At 35.0% G+C, this 23,393-nt stretch overlaps 1 protein-coding gene across 1 annotated transcript in view; it reads left to right on the forward strand.

Moving 5' to 3' along the window:
* The window catches only part of LOC134720547 (MAM and LDL-receptor class A domain-containing protein 1-like), a 211,211-nt gene that overhangs the window by 106,438 nt on the left and 81,380 nt on the right, over nt 1-23,393 (forward strand). Inside the window, exons 10-17 of the mRNA XM_063582861.1 lie at nt 462-549; nt 5,069-5,185; nt 5,595-5,695; nt 7,763-7,895; nt 9,791-9,969; nt 11,284-11,362; nt 11,903-12,019; nt 13,495-13,583. Of these exons, the coding sequence (XP_063438931.1) occupies nt 462-549; nt 5,069-5,185; nt 5,595-5,695; nt 7,763-7,895; nt 9,791-9,969; nt 11,284-11,362; nt 11,903-12,019; nt 13,495-13,583 (903 nt within the window). The remainder of the gene's footprint in view (nt 1-461; nt 550-5,068; nt 5,186-5,594; nt 5,696-7,762; nt 7,896-9,790; nt 9,970-11,283; nt 11,363-11,902; nt 12,020-13,494; nt 13,584-23,393) is intronic.

The following is a 23,393-nucleotide window of genomic DNA, read 5'->3' on the forward strand; positions in this document are numbered from 1 at the left end:
GTTTTGTCTATATAAAAGATTTAATGGGGATTTAATTTAATGGTTTCCATTGAATGGAAGTGATAGTATATAAAAGTTAATTTTCGTGGGTTTTTTAGTTTCGTGGCTAAATTCTTGCAACTTAAAAACAATGAAATTAAATCCACCATAAAAATTTCTGCTTTTACAGTAGTTAATTTTTTGATATAGAAAATTCCTTATTTTTCATTCAGTTCCTATTTTTGTTGATTTTCTACAAACTTTAAATTATCTGAGGACTTTGTAAAAAGCAAAATCAAATATCCATGAAAAGACTTTTTTAATTCATTCCAATTTATTGAACTTCACTGAAAATAAATCAATTCACAAAAATTAGTATTTTCGGCTCAAATCAAAAATCAATTACCATGAAATTTGTCCTAGAATTTGTTTTACCAAGATATAATGAGGTGATTTAATTTTACAAATTGTTTATCTTCCAGTTATTTATAGAAGCTAATAAAGTAACATCATGGAAAGGAGATATAGCTATAGATGATATACAACTAATGCCTGGAGTGTGTGCTGGGGGTATGTTAATTATTGTGGTTAGGGTTAGGGTTAGGGAGATATTGCTATAGATGATATACAACTAATGCATGGAGTGTGTGCTGGTGGTATATTATTATTGTGGTTAGGGTTAAGGTTAGGGAGATATTGCTATAGATGATATACAACTAATGCCTGGAGCGTGTGCTGGTGGTATGTTAATTATAGTGGTTAGGGTTAGGGTTTGGGAGATATTGCTATAGATGATATCCAACTAATGGGCCATTCCAGTTAATATCTGATAGGGGGGGATGGATGGTCCTTTCTGAGGGGTGAAAAATTTATACATCTTAGGGGTGAAATTTTGGATTTTTTCATCTGACAGGTACACTTTTACGCAACAATTTCTGAGGGGTCTTGCAACAGTAAACAATAAAATATAATTACATCTTAGGGGTTCCAAAAAATACCTATTTCATATCTTAGGGGTGCTTTGGAATGTAGACAGTTTCGTATTATGCATTACCTCAGGTATTGGATTTTAAATTCTGATGGGTACAATCCTTGCAGTATAAATTCTGATAGGTCATTTTTTCCCATGAAAGACCATCCACCCAATATGAACAGAAACTCTACATCTGATAGGTCTTAATTTATAGATCTGATAGGTAGTTTTTCATGATGTTTTTTTCTGATAGGTATGAACAAAAATCTCCCCATCCATCCCCACCTGTCAGAAATTAACTGGAATGGCCCAATGTCTGGAGTGTGTACTGGTGGTATGTGAATTATTGTGGTTAGGGTTAGGATTAGGGGAGATATTGCTATAGATGATATCCAACTAATGCCTGGAGCGTGTGCTGGTGATATGCTAATTATTGTGGAAAGGGTTAGGGTTAGGGAGATATTGCTATAAATGATATACAACTAATGCCTGGAGTGTGTGCTGTTGGTATGTTAATTATAGTGGTTAGGGTTAGGGTTTGGGAGATATTGCTATACATGATATCCAACTAATGCCTGGAGTGTGTACTGGTGGTATGTTAATTATTGTTGTTAGGGTTAGGGTTAGGGAGATATTGCTATAGATGATATTCAACTAATGCCTGGAGTGTGTGCTGGTGGTATGTTATTTAAAGTGGTTAGGGTTAGGGAGATATTGCTATAGATGATATACAACTAATGCATGGAGTGTGTGCTGGTGGTATGTTAATTATTGTGGTTAGGGTTTGGAAGATATTGCTATAGATGACATACAACTAATGCCTGGAGTGTGTGCTGGGTTAAGTTAATTATTGTGGTTAGGGTTAGGGTTATGGAGATATTGCTATAGATGATATACAACTAATGCCTAGAGCGTGTGCTTGTGGTATGTTAATTATTGTGGTTAGGGTTAGGGTTAGGGAGATATTGCTATAGATTATATCCAACTAATGCCTGGAGTGTGTACTGGTGGTATGTTAATTATTGTGGTTAGGGTAAGGGTTAGGGAGATATTGCTATAGATGATCTCCAACTAATGCCTGGAGTGTGTACTGGTGGTATGTTAATTATTGTGGTTAGGGTTAGGATTAGGGGAGATATTGCTATAGATGATATACAACTAATGCTTGGAGTGTGTGCTGGTGGTATGTTAATTATTGTGGTTAGGGTTAGGGTTAGGGAGATATTGCTATAGATGATATACAACTAACGCCTGGAGCGTTTGCTGGTGGTATGTAATAGACCACTTTCGAGTTCATCCGTCACCGGAAAAAACTCGTCAATTATACGCGCCTTTATCATCGTCATTTGTGCGTTTAGGGGCGTCGTCACTTCCCTTCCAATGTTGAGCGAGTGGTTGGAAAACTATAATTCTATATTGTACGAATTATTCGGCAAATTGAAATCTCAAAATTGACAATCAACACTGCTGTCATTAGGCAATTGTCAGTAAGTACCTACAGAGCAACCATTATTTCTAGTTTATCCTGCACAAAGACGATCACTAAGACGCTTGATGAACGTAAATAGTGCAGGGATACAGGCGAGCCCCTCTATCTGGTAAATGACGTCATAAAGGCGTGTATAATTGACGAGTTTTTGCCGGTGACGGATGAACTCGAAAGTGGTCTATTATTGTGATATCATGTTTACTATACAACATCTAGGATCTGTTTCTGTAAATAGCCTGCCAATCAAGGCACACCTCCTGATACACAACTTACGCCTGGAGTGTGTGCTGGTGGTATGTTAATTATTGTGATATCATGTTTACTATACCACATCTGGGATCTGTTTCTGTAAATAACCTGCCAATCAAGGCACACCTCCTGATATACAACTAATGCCTGGAATGTTTGCTGGTGGTATGTTAATTATTGTGATATCAGGTTTACTATACCACATCTGGGACTCTTTCTGTTTCTGTAAATAAATTAAGAATGGAAATGGGGAATGTGTCAAAGATACAACCACCCAATCATAAAGTAGACAACAGCTGAAGTCCACAAATGGGTCTTTAATGCAGCCAGAAAATTTTGCACCCGGAAAAAAAATTAATGTGATAATATTATAAAAAAAAGAGTGGGGGTAAATTGGATAAAAGAAGTGAATTAGAATATGTGACCTTAAGTAAAAAATACCAGAGTAGGGAATATCCTTTAAATAGTAAAATTTATACCATGGGAAAATAAACCACTTTATGGTGAATATTTAAAAGTTTTATATAAAATTGATAATGGAAATGTGGAATGTGTCAAAGAGACAACAATTTGACCAAAGAGCAGACAACAGCTAAAGACCACCATTGGGTCTTCAATGCTCTGAGAAACACCGGCATCTGGAGGCATGCTTCAGCTGGTCCCTAAACAAATATGTATAACTAGTTCAGTGATAATGGACGTCATACTAAACTACGAATTATACACAAGAAACTAAAATTAAAAATCACAAGACTAACAAAGGCCAGATGCTCCTGACGTTGGACAGGCGCAAAATTGCGGCGGGGTTAAACATGTTTTTTAGATCTCAACCCTCCCCCTATACCACTAGCCAAATGTAGAAAAACAAATGCACAACAATACACACTGTAAAACTGAGTTTGAGAGAAATCAGAGTCAATAACCTGCCAATCAAGGCACACATCCTGGAACCTGGAGTACTTTATAATACATGTTTAGTATATTTACTGAATATCCTCCACCGAGTTTTTTCATCAGATCCACACTAATAAAAGTTCTTTATCCGCACATACAATAATTATGTCCAATCTTCAAATCTAAAAGTAATTTTGTAAATCGCATTTTAGATATTTGTGTATTGCCAAGAGGTGATCCGACGGCATTTACTCATGTTTAAAACCACATTTTCTTAAGACCAGAAAAACATGTTTTAACTGTTCTACAGTTATGTTACCTTTTACAAATGAAATAATTGTTGAATTTTTTGTTTCCATTCTCTTACTTTAGTTTGCCTCAACTAAATATTACGAAACTTATACACAATGCTTATAAAGACAAAACAAAAATCAAGTACAAATAATGGGTAGCATTACTTTTAACATTCTTCAGTTATGTCCCTTTATAACTTATATGATATGCAAGCAAGGGCATCATCTGTGTCCCATGGACACGATCACCATTTTTTCTTTAAAAAACTATGGAAAAATAAGGATTTTTCAAGATTTTAAAAAACAGCCTTTAAAAATTAATGTGATAATATTATAAAAAAAAAAGAGTGGGGGTAAATTGGATAAAAGTAGTGAATTAGAATATGTGACCTTAAGTAAAAAATACCAGAGTAGGGAATATCCTTTTAATAGTAGAATTTATACCATGGGAAAATAAACCACTTTATGGTGAGTATTTAAAAGTTTTATATAAAATTGATAATGGAAATGGGGAATGTGTCAAAGAGACAACAATTTGACCAAAGAGCAGACAACAGCTAAAGACCACCATTGGGTCTTCAATGCTCTGAGAAACACCGGCATATGGAGGCATGCTTCAGCTGGCCCCTAAACAAAAATGTATACTAGTTCAGTGATAATGAATGTTATACTCAACTCCAAAATATACACAAGAAATAAAATTAAAAATCACACAAGACTAATAAAGGTCAGAGGCTTCTGACTTGGAACAGACACAGAAATGTGGCAGGGTTAATGTTAATCTCTATATATATAGCTTTTAAAACTTACTGTATAATAGTAGGTAAGGGTAAATTTTATTGGCACTATGTGGAAAAAAATAGAGAATTTTTAAGATCTGACATTAAGTGAAAAATACCAGATTAGGGAACATCCGTTAAATACCACTTACTGGTGTTTTCTGGTATGTTTGTCCGTTCCTCCGTCTGTTTATTCGTCGGTTCCTTGGTCTGTTCCTCCGTCTGTTCTTCCATCTGTTCTGCTTCAGGTTAATTTTTTTGGTCGAGGTTATTTTTTTTGATGAAGTTGAAGTTCAATCACATGTTCCCTATAATAGGATCTTTCTCATTTCGATTGGGGCATCAGTGTACTATGGACACATTCTTGTTTTATGTTTATTAATATATATATGTTGGTTATTTATATTTTTAGTGAGTCCATGCGACTACAGTCCTTGCCGAAATGGTGGATCCTGTTCAGAATCAACCACAGCCATTGGTTACACCTGTTCATGTTTGAGTGGATTTGTGGGACAACACTGTGCAGTTGGTAAGTCAGAGATGGACTAGAAGTTGGATATTTGTTGAATAGACAGGCTATCAAAAGAAGAAAAGACTCACAAAAATTTACAACCAACAGTCTTCATCGTTCATCAATTCTCAACTGAAAATACATTTATTGTTTTAGATTTTTGAAGATTGGGATATTTTGACTGTATAGAATTTGCAAAACTAAAATGTTGCACTTAAAATTTTGTTAACATACTTGAATGTATATTGCGTTTTTAAGATATATCATCAATTAATTAATTAAGATTTTGCTTGTGTGAATCATTATATTTTTAATAGTTGAGATAAATGATAAACTTCTGATGATGTTCTGTTGTCAATCACAATTACTTTCATATTCTATTATCTGTCCCAAAGGGCTCACAGTGCTTTGAAATTTTTTTTTGCAGATGGCAAAACAGTATCAGAATTTACTTGTGGCTTTGAAACAGAAAATAATTGTGTGTTTGAAAATGTTGATGATGATGATTTTCAGTGGACTTACTTATCTGTAAGTGGCTCATGTGAATGACTTAAAGGGGCATTAGCTATTAGATTAAAAAACAATGATATGATTTATTTTTTTATCAGTTATTAATGAAAGTGATAAATATAGATTCAATCACTGCAACAAGTGTATTATGATATTACGCCTCTCCCAACAGTTAAATTTTAATATTTAATATTAAAGTGAGAGGCATGTATATATTTAACAGAAGGGATTATATGACTTTCAAATTCATTCATTATCTTTATTGCAGTGTTATTACCTTACATTAAGTACCAGTGGCGTAGCTGGGTCATTTTTACGTGTACGCCCGAACCTTGGCAAGGGATATGAGGGGTTCCAACTGCGCAATGTTAAAGCACCTGCTGGTAGTGGGTTCGAAAGGGAAAGCTATCGAGAATGAGATACCATAATGATTCCTGTCAGTAAAACATCATTGATAGCATCATACTTTTGAATCTAAACGGTGTATTTGTTTTGGTTAAATTTTGTAATATGTTAACTTACATTGGTTTAAGAGAAAACGTCAAAACCAATATTACTTTTAGATAAGTTTAAAGGGTGCCGTGAGTGAGCATACAATCGACAAAAGCACCTTTTAATGAACACGGGAAAAAAAATATTTCTAAGAGGAGCAATATAAAAAAAATCTGGAAAACCTAGGATTTCTTCTAACAAAAAGTTAATCAATTTATCATTCCTTGAAAGGTTATTTAAAAAAAAATCTAAAATTTTCTTCTGATATTTTTTTCTTGATCTGGAATATTTCACGACAATCTATGAAGGTTTTTTAAATTGAGCATGTAAAAACAATTAATTGCGTAAAGAAGAGTTCGACTATCTGTCTATCAGAAAAGAACAGAAAAATGAACAAATGCTTTCAAAATTTTAGCTTTAGACATTAGTCATAGAAAAAGGTTCCTCGGCATTTTCATAAAATTCGATGAAGGTTCGACAAGTAGTTAATGTAATTGAGAAATAACAAAATGTAAGCCCAAGCTGCGACCACTTATTAATTGCAGAAAGATATACATTTTGTCCTTAAAATGCGGGAAAATTAAAGATATAGTTGCATTATAATATTGCTCTGAACGCTCTTTTGATTATGAACAGTTTCTGTCCAACTTTGGTAAAATTTCACGGAGAATCATTCAAAAGACTTTATCAACATTCGGAACCTAAATATTGACGCCGCTTTGTCTCGCTTTTGGGACATAAATCACAGGCTCGACAAAAATACAAACAGCATATCGAATCTGAACAGATAATGATTTGCTTTAAATAGAAGAAAATTACGTAGAATTCATAGTAGATTCAGACTTTTACGAAAGATTCGAACAAATATATTAAATGATCTATTTGAGTAAATTTAGTCCCTTTTTATTCAAAATTACAATCCATTGAAAACAGAAGCACAAGGCTGATGTGCTTTTGACCAGTTTTTCTTATTCTATGTCGATTATTTATTTTTCAAAATTCAAGTGTACGCCCGGGCGTTTTGACGTAAACGTAGCTACGCGCATGAGTACCCATTGTAAATTGCAAGGATTGACCTCTGGTGAATCGTTATAACTCGCTGAAGATTTGTGTATTAGATTTGATTTTAATTTTGATGTTTTAACACCACTTTTAAGCACCACTTTTGGGCCATTTCGTGGTGGCCAGTTGATTGGTGGAGGAAGTCAGAGTGCCCAGAGACAACGAGGCCCCTTTTGTGTATGAGATGATTTACTGATGTTTATTCAAAACTATAATTTAGGAATGAGATAATAGTACTGTAAATTCAGAAATTATTGCAATGGTTTTATTAATGTGAAAAATACGACAGGGTTATAATCTCAATAATTTAAACTCATATTTTCAAATTTTTTTGTGAAGAGTTGTCTCATTAGCAATTGTGCCACATCTTTTTTATAAACAGGATTTTTCTCAATATCGAAAAAACAAAATTGCATTTTAGTCAAAAATGATAAATTCGCAATAATAAATGCACGTTAGAATTTACAGTACCTTTTAGTTTTTGTATAGTTTTCACATTTAACTTTTAATATTTTTTTGTTTTTTATCAAGGGATCAACCCCTAGTGGTGGTACAGGCCCTTCTAGTGCATATGAAGGCACGCAGTATGTCTACACTGAGGCCTCATCTCCTAATTTTCAGGGGGACACAGCTGTTTTGTCCACTGTTAATACTTTACTTGCAGGTAAAATTTAACATTCAAACTTGAATACTGTAAACCAAATTATTTTCGCAGATACTTTATTTCACGTTAAGCTCTTTTTCTTTTTGGTTTGTGATTTAATTTTGTGATTTTCAATTTTTTTTAAGGTAGATTAATAAGGAACAATCTTTAACTTTGTTGCAACAATTTATATTTGCCTTGTTTTCTACTGATGAAAGTCGTGATAATAAATTGATCAAGAAAATAAGTTGGTGTACCGTAATGATTTTATGAAAACAGCTCATATAATATATATCAGTCTAAAAACTGTAACAGTATTGTTAAAACTTTTGACACTGATGAAGGCCATTTGTTGAGCCGAAATATTTGTCAACACGATTTAATAACAACATTTTCGTATAATAACATCTTATATCAGTACTGTTGTGCGACTGATATAAAAATGTGGTATGATTGCCAATGAGACAACTCTCCACAAGAGACCAAATGACACAGAAATAAACAGCTATAGGTGACTGTACGACTTTTAACAATGCGCAAAGCCTACACCTCATATTCAGCTATAAAAGGCCAAAAATGACTATGTAAAACAATTCAAAACAAGAAATCTAATGGCCTAATTTATGAACAAAAACCTGAACTACAGGTCAAACTTATACAGTCAAAGTCAAATCTGATGAACTACCGATCAGACTAACTTTTACAGTCAACTTCCAATCTGATGAACTACAGCTCATACTTGTACAGCCAACTTCAGATCTGATGAACTACAGGTCAGACTTGTACAGTCAACTTTAGATCTGATGAACTCCATGTCAGCCTTGTACAATCAATGTCAGATCTGGTAAACTACAGGTCAGACTTGTACAATCATGTCAGATCTGATAAACTACATGTCAAACTTGTAAGGTCAATGTCAGATCTGATAAACTACATGTCAGATTTGTACAGTCTATGTCAAATCTGATAAACTACAGATCAGACGTGTACAGTGAACTTTAGATCTGATGAACTACAGGTCAGACTTGTACAGTCAACGTCAAATCTGATAAACTACAGATCACCTTGTACAGTTTACTTCAGATCTGATGAACTACAAGTCAGACTTGCGCAGTCAACGTCAGATCTGATGCACTACAGGTCAGACTTGTACAGTCAAAGTCCGATCTGATGAACTACAGATCAGATTTGTACAGACAATGTCAGATCTGATGAACAACAGGTCAGACTTGTGCAGTCAACGTCAGATATGATGAACTACAGGTCAGACTTGTACAGTCAACTTCAGATCTGATGAACTACAGGTCAGACATGTACAGTCAACGTCAGATATGATGAACTACAGGTCAGACTTGTACAGTCAAAGTCAGACCTGATGAACTACAGGTCAGACTTGTACAGTCAAAGTTTGATCTGATGAACTACATGTCAGACTTGTACAGTCAAAGTTAGATCTGATGAACTACATGTCAGACTCTTACAGTCAACGTCAGATCTGATGAACTACAGGTCAGACTTGTGCAGTCAACGTCAGATCTGATGAACTACAGGTCAGACTTGTGCAGTCAACGTCAGATCTGATGAACTACAGGTCAGACTTGTGCAGTCAACGTCAGATCTGATGAACTACAGGTCAGACTTGTACAATCAAAGTCAGATCTGACGAACTACAGGTCATGTTAAGCTTTTTTGTAGAGAGTTAAAAGAGACCTCACATTTTATACAAAAAAAAAACACAAGAAAATGTTTAACATGCAATTGGCAAGATATAACTTTAAATACTTTCAACTAATTGCCTAAAAAGTGACACAATTTTATTATATTTACTGCAGAAACAAGTAGCTATTGCTTGCATTTTTCCCTACATATGTATGGTTCTCCTAGTACCTTTAACACAAATATTTTATTTACTGCAGGTACAAGTAGCTATTGCTTGAAGTTTTACCTACATATGTACGGTGCTCCTGGTACTATGGAGGTCAAGTTTGGTAACCGTGGTTCTTCTTCTTCTTCTGTGTGGTCCAAGTCTGCTGACCAGGGAAATCAATGGGTCTTCCATCAAGTGGAATTACCTCCCAGTTTTGCAGATCCAGTGGTATAATTACTTTTCATTGTACTTATGTAAGATTACATTTTTGGGGGGAGTTAAAACAATAGCCTTCTTTTGGAGCAAGTGAGCAAGGAAAACATTTCACTCGTGTATTAACCTTAAAAAAACTGGCAAGATCAATAATTTAATTGAAGCACAAAAAAAAACCTGAACATTCCATATAACAAAATTTAGTAATTATCGTGCAGTTTTCATTTATTATGAAAATAGTGCGACTGAATGATTATCGAAAAATAAATGACATACGCATTACATATATATATCTTTACAAAGATTTCCTAAACTAACAATAAAATTGAGAATGGAAATGGGGAATGTGTCAAAGAGACAACAACCCGACCAAAATAAAAAAAACAACAGCAGAAGGTCACCAACAGGTCTTCAATGTAGCGAGAAATTCCCGCACCCGGAGGCGTCCTTCAGCTGGCCCCTCAACAAATATATACTAGTTCAGTGATAATGAACGCCATACTAATTTCCAAATTGTACACAAGAAACTAAAATTTAAATAATACAAGACTAACAAAGGCCAGAGGCTCCTGACTTGGGACAGGCGCAAAAATGCGGCGGGGTTAAACATGTTTGTGAGATCTCAACCCTCCCCCTATACCTCTAACCAGTGTAGAAAAGTAAAAGCATAACAATACGCACATTAAAATTCAGTTCAAGAGAAGTCCGAGTCTGATGTCAGAAGATGTAACCAAAGAAAATAAATAAAATGACAATAATACATAAATAACAACAGACTACTAGCAGTTAACTGACATGCCAGCTCCAGACTTCAATTAAACTGACTGAAAGATTATGATTTCATCCTATGAACATCAGGCACAATCCTTCCCGTAAGGGGTTTAGTATCATACCATCATAACATATATGAGAAGAACATAACCCGTGTCATGCCAACAACTGTTTTTAGAATAATCTATTTTGCATTTTAGTTCATTTTAAAAAATACAAAATCACAAATGAATTAATTGTCTCATTGGCAATCATACCACATCTTCCTTTTTATAATACAAAATAGTTTCTGAATTTACAGTAATAAATCTTAGAAACTGAAAGCTGTGATAGTGAAAGGATTGTTATATCTAGAAAAAAAGATTTCCAATGTTGGTTAAGACATCAAAGACAAGAAAAAAAAATATTAGAATAAAAGTAAACAAAATGGCTAACAGAGAGTTATAAGAATTAAGCATAACGAATTGCACTAAAAAAGGAGGGAAGAGACAATTGTGATAAAGATTTATTTTTGAATATATGAACCTTCAAATGACATTCAGGAATTTCTATTTTTAGATTTTCTTTGAGGCAACCAGAGGGTCATCATATAAAGGGGATGTAGCCCTTGATTCAGTTAAACTTAGTTTGGGACAATGTAAGTATCAAGCTAATATAGACAACTATGATATGTAGAGAGGAACATGTTATCTTTGTTATGCCTTGTATGATTTAGATTATGATAGATAAACAGACACAATTCAGGGTTTAGATTCTTTGACACACGTGAAGCAAACAGCATTTCATCAATTGGATTGTTGAATAATTGTTTTGAACAGTACTAGAATCTGCTTAAATTTTGGTAATGCCCACTTTATTAGCTATAGAAGTCTCCTATGAAAAGAAAAGTGGGAGTTAAGGGGCAAACTATTTTACCGTGCATTGTAGGAAAAAACCAAGGAAGTCTGAACATCTGACAAAAATTCTAAAATCTTACCCAAGTACATTCTTTTAAAGCACTTTGATATTTGAACAATTTTTATCAAACAGTATGACAGCTTTTTGATATTTGAACACATTTTATCAAACAGTAGGACAGCACTTTGATATTTGAACAATTTCTATCAAACAGTATGACAGCACTTTGGTATTTGAACAATTTATATCAAACAGTACGTCAGCACTTTGATTATTTCAGGTGCCTGTGCTACAAACCCTTGTAACAATGGTGGTAGCTGTAATGAGGATGGCAGTTCTGCTGGTTATTATTGTAATTGTATGACAGGCTGGTCAGGAGATAACTGTGATGTTCAAGGTTAGTATTCATAATCAAAATTAGGGGGGTCCTACTAACATGTACCCTCCCTTTTACATTCTGTTTGTATGTGCCTGATTTGTTTTTCTTCTATTTTTTTGTACAATAAGTAGGCTGTTAGTTTTCTGGTTTAAATCATTTTACATTTGGGATTTTGGGGCCTTTTATAGCTAACTGTGCAGTAATGGCTTTGTTCATGGTTGAAAGGTGTGACTTACAGCTGTTAGTGTCTGCCATTTGGTCTCTTGTGGAGAGTTGTATCATTGACAACCACACCACAATGAACTCATCATAGATACAAGGATTATAGTATTGTGCACATGACTGCCTCTCCTCTACATAAGATTCATCAGTGACGATCAAATCAAAAAGTTAAAAAGGCCAAATAAAGTACATTGGAAATCATTGATTGTACAAACCTCAATCATAGCTTTGTAATTTACTTTTAAAGGGATCATTAATGCTATAAGGTTTCATTTGTACGATTTTGCCCTGAAAGCTTCATACAACATGGCAGCATGTAATCTGTTCCTGTTTTCATTCTCTTCAGTATTTTTCATTTAACATCATAAAGGAGCATACATTTACCAACAAGTATGAATATGAGGAGCATATGATTATCTGTAAATACCCACAAGTATGAAGATAAATAAAACAAACAAGCACTTGTTAAAAAACCAAGAAATGCTAATAGATATTCAGTTTTCATTTTCTTATTCAAATACCAGTGGCGAAACAATTGAATAGTAATACATTTTGTTAGCTAAGGTGAATAACCACTCTATGCATAGTCTGTAACTGTTTGAGATTTGAGTTATTAAAAGAAAGTACATAGCAGACCAACATTCATTTCTTAGTTATGTATTTAAATGTTTCAAAACCAAAGTCTTTCAAATCATTTGTCTATTGGTCATTAGGATGTTGTTCTAACAAATATTTCCTCCCCACTTGTTTTGTATACAGAAGTTCTTGTTATTTTTGGGGAGTATGATAACTCGACAATTCTTGAAAAAGATGTAAATATTGTGTTTTACACTTGTTTTGTATACAGAAGTTCTTGTTATTTTTGGGGAGTATGATAACTCGACAATTCTTGAAAAAGATGTAAATATTGTGTTTTACACTTGTTTTGGGTACAGAAGTTCTTTATATTTTTGGGGAGTATGATAACTCGGCAATTCTTGAAAAAGATGTAAATATTGTGTTTTACACTTGTTTTGTATACAGAAATTCTTTATATTTTTGGGGAGTATGATAACTCGGCAATTCTTGAAAAAGATGTAAATATTGTGTTTTACACTTGTTTTGGGTACAGAAATTCTTTATATTTTTGGGGAGTATGATAACTCGGCAATTCTTGAAAAAGATGTAAATATTGTGTTTTACACTTGTTTTGGGTACAGAAGTTCTTGTTATTTTTGGGGAGTATGATAACTCGACAATTCTTTAAAAAGATCTTAATATTTTTTTTACAGATTCCTACAGCTGTGGATTCGAGACAGCTGGTGCAACATGTATTTTCCAGAATGCAGATTTTGATAATTTTGATTGGACACGACATACTGTAAGCTCTTCCTTATTCTACAAAAAAAACTTTAATTATCATTGATACTGTTATCTGACGTTCTAGTCGTTGAAACTGTTATCTGACGTTCTAGTCGTTGATACTGTTACGTTCTAGTCGTTGATACTGTTATCTGACGTTCTAGTCGTTGATACTGTTATCTGACGTTCTAGTCGTTGATACTGTTACGTTCTAGTCGTTGATACTGTTATCTGTTGTTCTAGTCGTTGATACTCTGACGTTCTAGTCATTGATACTGTTATCTGACGTTCTAGTCGTTGATACTGTTATCTGACGTTCTAGTCGTTGATACTGTTATCTGACGTTCTAGTCGTTGATACTGTTACGTTCTAGTCGTTGATACTGTTATCTGACGTTCTAGTCGTTGATACTGTTACGTTCTAGTCGTTGATACTGTTATCTGTTGTTCTAGTCGTTGATACTCTGACGTTCTAGTCATTGATACTGTTATCTGACGTTCTAGTCGTTGATACTGTTATCTGACGTTCTAGTCATTGATACTGTTATCTGACGTTCTAGTCGTTGATACTGTTATCTGACGTTCTAGTTGATACTGTTATCTGACGTTCTAGTCGTTGATACTGTTATCTGACGTTCTAGTTGATACTGTTATCTGACGTTCTAGTCGTTGATACTGTTATCTGACGTTCTAGTCGTTGATACTGTTATCTGACGTTCTAGTCGGTGATACTGTTATCTGACGTTCTAGTCGTTGATACTGTTATCTGACGTTCAAGTCGTTGATACTGTTATCTGACGTTCCAGTCGTTGATACTGTTATCTGACGTTCAAGTCGTTGATACTGTTATCTGACGTTCCAGTCGTTGATACTGTTATCTGACGTTCTAGTCGTTGATACTGTTATCTGACGTTCTAGTCGTTGATACTGTTATCTGACGTTCTATGATACTGTTATCTGACGTTCTAGTCATTGATACTGTTATCTGACGTTCTAGTCGTTGATACTGTTATCTGTTGTTCTAGTCGTTGATACTCTGACGTTCCAGTCGTTGATACTGTTATCTGACGTTCTAGTCGGTGATACTGTTATCTGACGTTCTAGTCATTGAAACTGTTATCTGACGTTCTAGTCATTGAAACTGTTATCTGACGTTCTAGTCGGTGATACTGTTATCTGACGTTCTAGTCGTTGATACTGTTATCTGACGTTCTAGTCGGTGATACTGTTATCTGACGTTCTAGTCATTGAAACTGTTATCTGACGTTCTAGTCATTGAAACTGTTATCTGACGTTCTAGTCGTTGATACTGTTATCTGACGTTCTAGTCGGTGATACTGTTATCTGACGTTCTAGTCATTGAAACTGTTATCTGACGTTCTAGTCATTGATACTGTTATCTGACGTTCTAGTCGTTGATACTGTTACGTTCTAGTCGTTGATACTGTTATCTGACGTTCCAGTCGTTGATACTGTTATCTGACGTTCTAGTCATTGATACTGTTATCTGACGTTCTAGTCGTTGATACTGTTATCTGACGTTCCAGTCGTTGATACTGTTATATGACGTTCTAGTCGTTGATACTGTTATCTGACGTTCTAGTCATTGATACTGTTATCTGACGTTCTAGTCGTTGATACTGTTATCTGACGTTCTAGTCGTTGATACTGTTATCTGACGTTCCAGTCGTTGATACTGTTATATGACGTTCTAGTCGTTGATACTGTTATCTGACGTTCTAGTCATTGATACTGTTATCTGACGTTCTAGTCGTTGATACTGTTATCTGACGTTCTAGTCATTGATACTGTTATCTGACGTTCTAGTCGTTGATACTGTTATCTGACGTTCTAGTCGTTGATACTGTTATCTGACGTTCTAGTCGTTGATACTGTTATCTGACGTTATAGTCACTGATACTGTTATCTGACGTTCTATGATACTGTTATCTGACGTTTTAGTCATTGAAACTGGTATCTGACGTTCTAGTCACTGATACTGTTATCTGACGTTCTAGTCGTTGATACTGTTATCTGACGTTCAAGTCGTTGATACTGTTATCTGACGTTCTAGTCATTGATACTGTTATCTGACGTTCTAGTCGTTGATACTGTTATCTGACGTTCTAGTCGTTGATACTGTTATCTGACGTTCTAGTCGTTGATACTGTTATCTGACGTTCTAGTCGTTGATACTGTTATCTGACGTTCTAGTCGTTGATACTGTTATCTGATGTTCCAGTCGTTGATACTGTTATCTGACGTTCCAGTCGTTGATACTGTTATCTGACGTTCCAGTCGTTGATACTGTTATCTGACGTTCTAGTCATTGATACTGTTATCTGACGTTCCAGTCGTTGATACTGTTATCTGACGTTCAAGTCATTGATACCGTTATCTGACGTTCTAGTCGTTGATACTGTTATCTGACGTTCCAGTCGTTGATACTGTTATCTGACGTTCTAGTCGTTGATACTGTTATCTGACGTTCTAGTCATTGATACTGTTATCTGACGTTCTAGTCATTGATACTGTTATCTGACGGTCTAGTCATTGATACTGTTATCTGACTTTCTAGTCGTTGATATTGTTATCTGACGGTCTAGTCATTGATACTGTTATCTGACTTTCTAGTCGTTGATACTGTTATCTGACGTTCTAGTCGTTGATACTGTTATCTGACGTTCTAGTCGTTGATACTGTTATCTGACGTTCTAGTCGTTGATACTGTTATCTGACGTTCTAGTCATTGATACTGTTATCTGACGGTCTAGTCATTGATACTGTTATCTGACTTTCTAGTCGTTGATATTGTTATCTGACGGTCTAGTCATTGATACTGTTATCTGACTTTCTAGTCGTTGATACTGTTATCTGACGTTCTAGTCGTTGATACTGTTATCTGACGTTCTAGTCGTTGATACTGTTATCTGACGTTCTAGTCATTGATACTGTTATCTGACGGTCTAGTCATTGATACTGTTATCTGACTTTCTAGTCGTTGATATTGTTATCTGACGGTCTAGTCATTGATACTGTTATCTGACTTTCTAGTCGTTGATACTGTTATCTGACGTTCTAGTCGTTGATACTGTTATCTGACGTTCTAGTCGTTGATACTGTTATCTGACGTTCTATGATACTGTTATCTGACGTTCTAGTCATTGATACTGTTATCTGACGTTCTAGTCGTTGATACTGTTATCTGTTGTTCTAGTCGTTGATACTCTGACGTTCCAGTCGTTGATACTGTTATCTGACGTTCTAGTCGGTGATACTGTTATCTGACGTTCTAGTCATTGAAACTGTTATCTGACGTTCTAGTCATTGAAACTGTTATCTGACGTTCTAGTCGTTGATACTGTTATCTGACGTTCTAGTCGTTGATACTGTTATCTGACGTTCTAGTGACGATCTAGTTGATACTGTTATCTGACGTTCTAGTCGTTGATACTGTTATCTGACGTTCTAGTCGTTGATACTGTTATCTGACGTTCTAGTCGGTGATACTGTTATCTGACGTTCTAGTCGTTGATACTGTTATCTGACGTTCTAGTCGGTGATACTGTTATCTGACGTTCTAGTCATTGAAACTGTTATCTGACGTTCTAGTCATTGAAACTGTTATCTGACGTTCTAGTCGTTGATACTGTTATCTGACGTTCTAGTCGGTGATACTGTTATCTGACGTTCTAGTCATTGAAACTGTTATCTGACGTTCTAGTCATTGATACTGTTATCTGACGTTCTAGTCGTTGATACTGTATACTGTTATCTGACGTTCTAGTCGTTGATACTGTTATCTGACTTTCTAGTCGTTGATACTGTTATCTGACGTTCTAGTCGTTGATACTGTTATCTGTTGTTCTAGTCGTTGATACTCTGACGTTCTAGTCGTTGATACTGTTATCTGACGTTCCAGTCGTTGATACTGTTATCTGACGTTCTAGTCGTTGATACTGTTATCTGACGTTCTAGTCGTTGATACTGTTATCTGACGTTCTATGATACTGTTATCTGACGTTCTAGTCATTGATACTGTTATCTGACGTTCTAGTCGTTGATACTGTTATCTGACGTTCTAGTCGTTGATACTGTTATATGACGTTCTAGTCGTTGATACTGTTATATGACGTTCTAGTCGTTGATACTGTTATCTGACGTTCTAGTCGTTGATACTGTTATCTGACGTTCTAGTCATTGAAACTGTTATCTGACGTTCTAGTCGTTGATACTGTTATCTGACGTTCTATGATACTGTTATCTGACGTTCAAGTCGTTGATACTGTTATCTGACGTTCTATGATACTGTTATCTGACGTTCAAGTCGTTGATACTGTTATCTGACGTTCTAGTCATTGATACTGTTATCTGACGTTCTAGTCGTTGATACTGTTATCTGACGTTCTAGTCATTGATACTGTTATCTGACGTTCCAGTCGTTGATACTGTTATATGACGTTCTAGTCGTTGATACTGTTATCTGACGTTCTAGTCATTGATACTGTTATCTGACGTTCTAGTCATTGATACTGTTATCTGACGTTCTAGTCATTGATACTGTTATCTGACGTTCTAGTCGTTGATACTGTTATCTGACGTTCAAGTCGTTGATACTGTTATCTGACGTTCTAGTCGTTGATACTGTTATCTGACGTTCTAGTCGTTGATACTGTTATCTGACGTTCCAGTCGTTGATACTGTTATCTGACGTTCTGGTCGTTGATACTGTTATCTGACGTTCTAGTCATTGATACTGTTATCTGACGTTCTAGTCGTTGATACTGTTACGTTCTAGTCGTTGATACTGTTATCTGACGTTCTAGTCATTGATACTGTTATCTGACGTTCTAGTCGTTGATACTGTTATCTGATGTTCCAGTCGTTGATACTGTTATCTGACGTTCTAGTCGTTGATACTGTTATCTGACGGTCTAGTCGTTGATACTGTTATCTGACGTTCTAGTCGTTGATACTGTTATCTGACGGTCTAGTCGTTGATACTGTTATCTGACGTTCTAGTCGTTGATACTGTTATCTGACGGTCTAGTCGTTGATACTGTTATCTGACGTTCTAGTCGTTGATACTGTTATCTGACGGTCTAGTCGTTGATACTGTTATCTGACGTTCTAGTCATTGATACTGTTATCTGACGTTCTAGTCGTTGATACTGTTACGTTCTAGTCGTTGATACTGTTATCTGACGTTCCAGTCGTTGATACTGTTATCTGACGTTCTAGTCATTGATACTGTTATCTGACGTTCTAGTCGTTGATACTGTTATCTGACGTTCCAGTCGTTGATACTGTTATATGACGTTCTAGTCGTTGATACTGTTATCTGACGTTCTAGTCATTGATACTGTTATCTGACGTTCTAGTCGTTGATACTGTTATCTGACGTTCTAGTCGTTGATACTGTTATCTGACGTTCCAGTCGTTGATACTGTTATATGACGTTCTAGTCGTTGATACTGTTATCTGACGTTCTAGTCATTGATACTGTTATCTGACGTTCTAGTCGTTGATACTGTTATCTGACGTTCTAGTCATTGATACTGTTATCTGACGTTCTAGTCGTTGATACTGTTATCTGACGTTCTAGTCGTTGATACTGTTATCTGACGTTCTAGTCGTTGATACTGTTATCTGACGTTATAGTCACTGATACTGTTATCTGACGTTCTATGATACTGTTATCTGACGTTTTAGTCATTGAAACTGGTATCTGACGTTCTAGTCACTGATACTGTTATCTGACGTTCTAGTCGTTGATACTGTTATCTGACGTTCAAGTCGTTGATACTGTTATCTGACGTTCTAGTCATTGATACTGTTATCTGACGTTCTAGTCGTTGATACTGTTATCTGACGTTCTAGTCGTTGATACTGTTATCTGACGTTCTAGTCGTTGATACTGTTATCTGACGTTCTAGTCGTTGATACTGTTATCTGACGTTCTAGTCGTTGATACTGTTATCTGACGTTCTAGTCGTTGATACTGTTATCTGACGTTCCAGTCGTTGATACTGTTATCTGACGTTCCAGTCGTTGATACTGTTATCTGACGTTCCAGTCGTTGATACTGTTATCTGACGTTCTAGTCATTGATACTGTTATCTGACGTTCCAGTCGTTGATACTGTTATCTGACGTTCAAGTCATTGATACCGTTATCTGACGTTCTAGTCGTTGATACTGTTATCTGACGTTCCAGTCGTTGATACTGTTATCTGACGTTCTAGTCGTTGATACTGTTATCTGACGTTCTAGTCGTTGATACTGTTATCTGACGTTCTAGTCATTGATACTGTTATCTGACGGTCTAGTCATTGATACTGTTATCTGACTTTCTAGTCGTTGATATTGTTATCTGACGGTCTAGTCATTGATACTGTTATCTGACTTTCTAGTCGTTGATACTGTTATCTGACGTTCTAGTCGTTGATACTGTTATCTGACGTTCTAGTCGTTGATACTGTTATCTGACGTTCTAGTCGTTGATACTGTTATCTGACGTTCTAGTCATTGATACTGTTATCTGACGGTCTAGTCATTGATACTGTTATCTGACTTTCTAGTCGTTGATATTGTTATCTGACGGTCTAGTCATTGATACTGTTATCTGACTTTCTAGTCGTTGATACTGTTATCTGACGTTCTAGTCGTTGATACTGTTATCTGACGTTCAAGTTGTTGATACTGTTATCTGACGTTCCAGTCGTTGATACTGTTATCTGACGTTCTTGTCGTTGATACTGTTATCTGACTTTCTAGTCGTTGATACTGTTATCTGACGTTCAAGTCGTTGATACTGTTATCTGACGTTCTAGTCGTTGATACTGTTATCTGACGTTCAAGTCGTTGATACTGTTATCCGACGTTCTAGTCGTTGATACTGTTATCTGACGTTCTAGTCGTTGATACTGTTATCTGACGGTCTAGTCGTTGATACTGTTATCTGACGTTCTAGTGACGTTCTAGTCGTTGATACTGTTATCTGACGTTCTAGTGACGTTCTAGTCGTTGATACTGTATACTGTTATCTGACGTTCCAGTCGTTGATACTGTTATCTGACGTTCTAGTCGTTGATACTGTTATCTGACGTTCTAGTCGTTGATACTGTTATCTGACGTTCTAGTCGTTGATACTGTTATTTGACGTTCTAGTCGTTGATACTGTTATCTGACGTTCTAGTCATTGATACTGTTATCTGACGTTCTAGTATTTCCTTGAAGAAATAATGTATATGATAGGGAAATGTGCTTTTTAAAAACGAAAGTAAAACTTTTGAGTCTAAGGAAGATTTTACTACGCTAATGTTACAGATCTAGACTAAGAAAGATGTCAATGTAACATCAAAGTAAAGTGCAATATTATTATATGAAGGCCAACTGGTTACTATGGTCACATAATTACCTTTTGTTACTAAACCTTAAGGGATTTCAATCAATATTATTATATGATGGCCAACTGGTTACTATGGTCACATAATTGCCTTTTGTTACTAAACCTTAAGGGAATACAATCAATATTATTATATGATGGCCAACTGGTTACTATGGTCACATAATTGCCTTTTGTTACTAAACCTTAAGGGATTTCAATCAATATTGTTATATGATGGCCAACTGGTTACTATAGTCACATAACTGCCTTTTGTTACTAAACCTTCTGGGATTAAAATCATTATAGTTATATGATGGCCAATTGGTTACTATGGTAAAATATTTCCCTTTGTTACTAAACCTTTAGGGATTAAAATCAATATTGTTGTATGATGGTCAACTGGTTACTATGGTCACATAAAATATTGTTATATGATGGCCAACTCGTTACCATGGTCACATAATTGTCTTTTTTTACTAAACCTTAAGGGATTAAAATCAATATTGTTATATGATGGCCAACTGGTTACTATGGTCACATAATTGCATTTTGTTTCTAAACTTTAAGGGATTACAATCAATATTGTTATATATGATGGCCAACTGGTTACTATAGTCACATAATATATTGTTATATGATGGCCAACTGGTTACTATAGTCACATAATTGCCTTTTGTTACTAAACCTTAGGGGATTAAAATCAATATTGTTATATATGATGGCCAACTGGTTACTATGATCCATAATTGCCTTTTGTTGCTAAACCTTAAGGGATTAAAATCAATATTATTATATGATGGCCAACTGGTTACTATAGTCACATAATTGCCTTTTGTTACTAAACCTTAAGGGATTAAAATCAATATTATTATATGATGGCCACTGGTTACTATAGTCACATAATTACCTTTTGTTACTTAACCTTAAGGGATTAAAATCAATATTGTTATATGATGACCAACTGGTTACTATGGTCCATAATTGCCTTTTGTTACTAAACCTTAAGGGCTTAAAATCAATATTATTATATGATGGCCAACTGGTTACTATGGTCACATAATTGCCTTTTGTTACTAAACCTTAAGGGATTTAAATCAATATTGTTATATGATGGCCAACTGGTTACTATAGTCACATAATATATTGTTATATGATGGCCAACTTGTTACTATGGTCACATAATTGTCTTTTTTTACTAAACCTTAAGGGATTAAAATCGTTATTGTGATATGATGGCCAACTGGTTACTATGGTCATAAAATTGCCTTTTGTTACTAAACCTTAAGGGATTAAAATCAATATTGTTATATGATGGCCAACTGGCTACTATGGTCATATAATTGCATTTTGTTACTAAACCTTAAGGGATTAAAATCAATATTGTTATATGATGGCCAACTGGTTACCATGGTCATATAATTGCCTTTTGTTACTAAACCTTAAGGGATTAAAATCAATATTGTTATATGATGGCCAACTGGTAACTATGGTCACATAATTGCCTTTTGTTACTAAACCTTGTGGGAGTAAAATCAATATTGTTATATGATGGCCAACTGGTAACTATGGTCACATAATTGCCTTTTGTTACTAAACCTTAAGGGATTACATTCAATATTGTTATATGATGGCCAACTGGTTACTATGGTCACATAATTGCATTTTGTTTCTAAACCTTACGGGATTACAATCAATATTGTTATATATGATAGCTAACTGGTTACTATAGTCACATAATTGCCTTTTGTTACTAAACCTTAAGGGATTACATTCAATATTGTTATATGATGGCCAACTGGTTACTATTGTCACATAATTGCATTTTGTTTCTAAACCTTAAGGGATTACAATCAATATTGTTATATATGATAGCTAACTGGTTACTATAGTAACATAATTGCCTTTTGTTACTAAACCTTAAAGGATTAAAATCAATATTGTGATATGATGGCCAACTGGTTACTATGGTCACATAATTGCCTTTTGTTACTAAACCTTAAGGGATTACAATCAATATTGTTATATATGATGGCCAACTGGTTACTATAGTTACATAATTGCCTTTTGTTACTAAACCTTAAGGGATTACAATCAATATTGTTATATGATGGTCAACTGGTTACTATGGTCCATAATTGCCTTTTGTTACTAAACCTTAAGAGATAAAAATCGATATTGTTATATGATGGCCAACTGGTTACTATGGTCACATAATTGCCTTTTGTCACTTAACCTTAAGGGATTAAAATCAATATTGTTATATGATGGCCAACTGGTTACTATAGTCACATAATATATTGTTATATGATGGCCAACTCGTTTCTATGGTCACATAATTGTCTTTTTTTACTAAACCTTACGGGATTAAAATCGTTATTGTGATAGGATGGCGAACTGGTTACTATGGTCACATAATTGCCTTTTGTTACTAAACCTTAAGG

This window comes from Mytilus trossulus, chromosome 6, assembly GCF_036588685.1.
Source record: "Mytilus trossulus isolate FHL-02 chromosome 6, PNRI_Mtr1.1.1.hap1, whole genome shotgun sequence".
Taxonomy (NCBI): Eukaryota; Metazoa; Mollusca; class Bivalvia; order Mytilida; family Mytilidae; genus Mytilus; species Mytilus trossulus.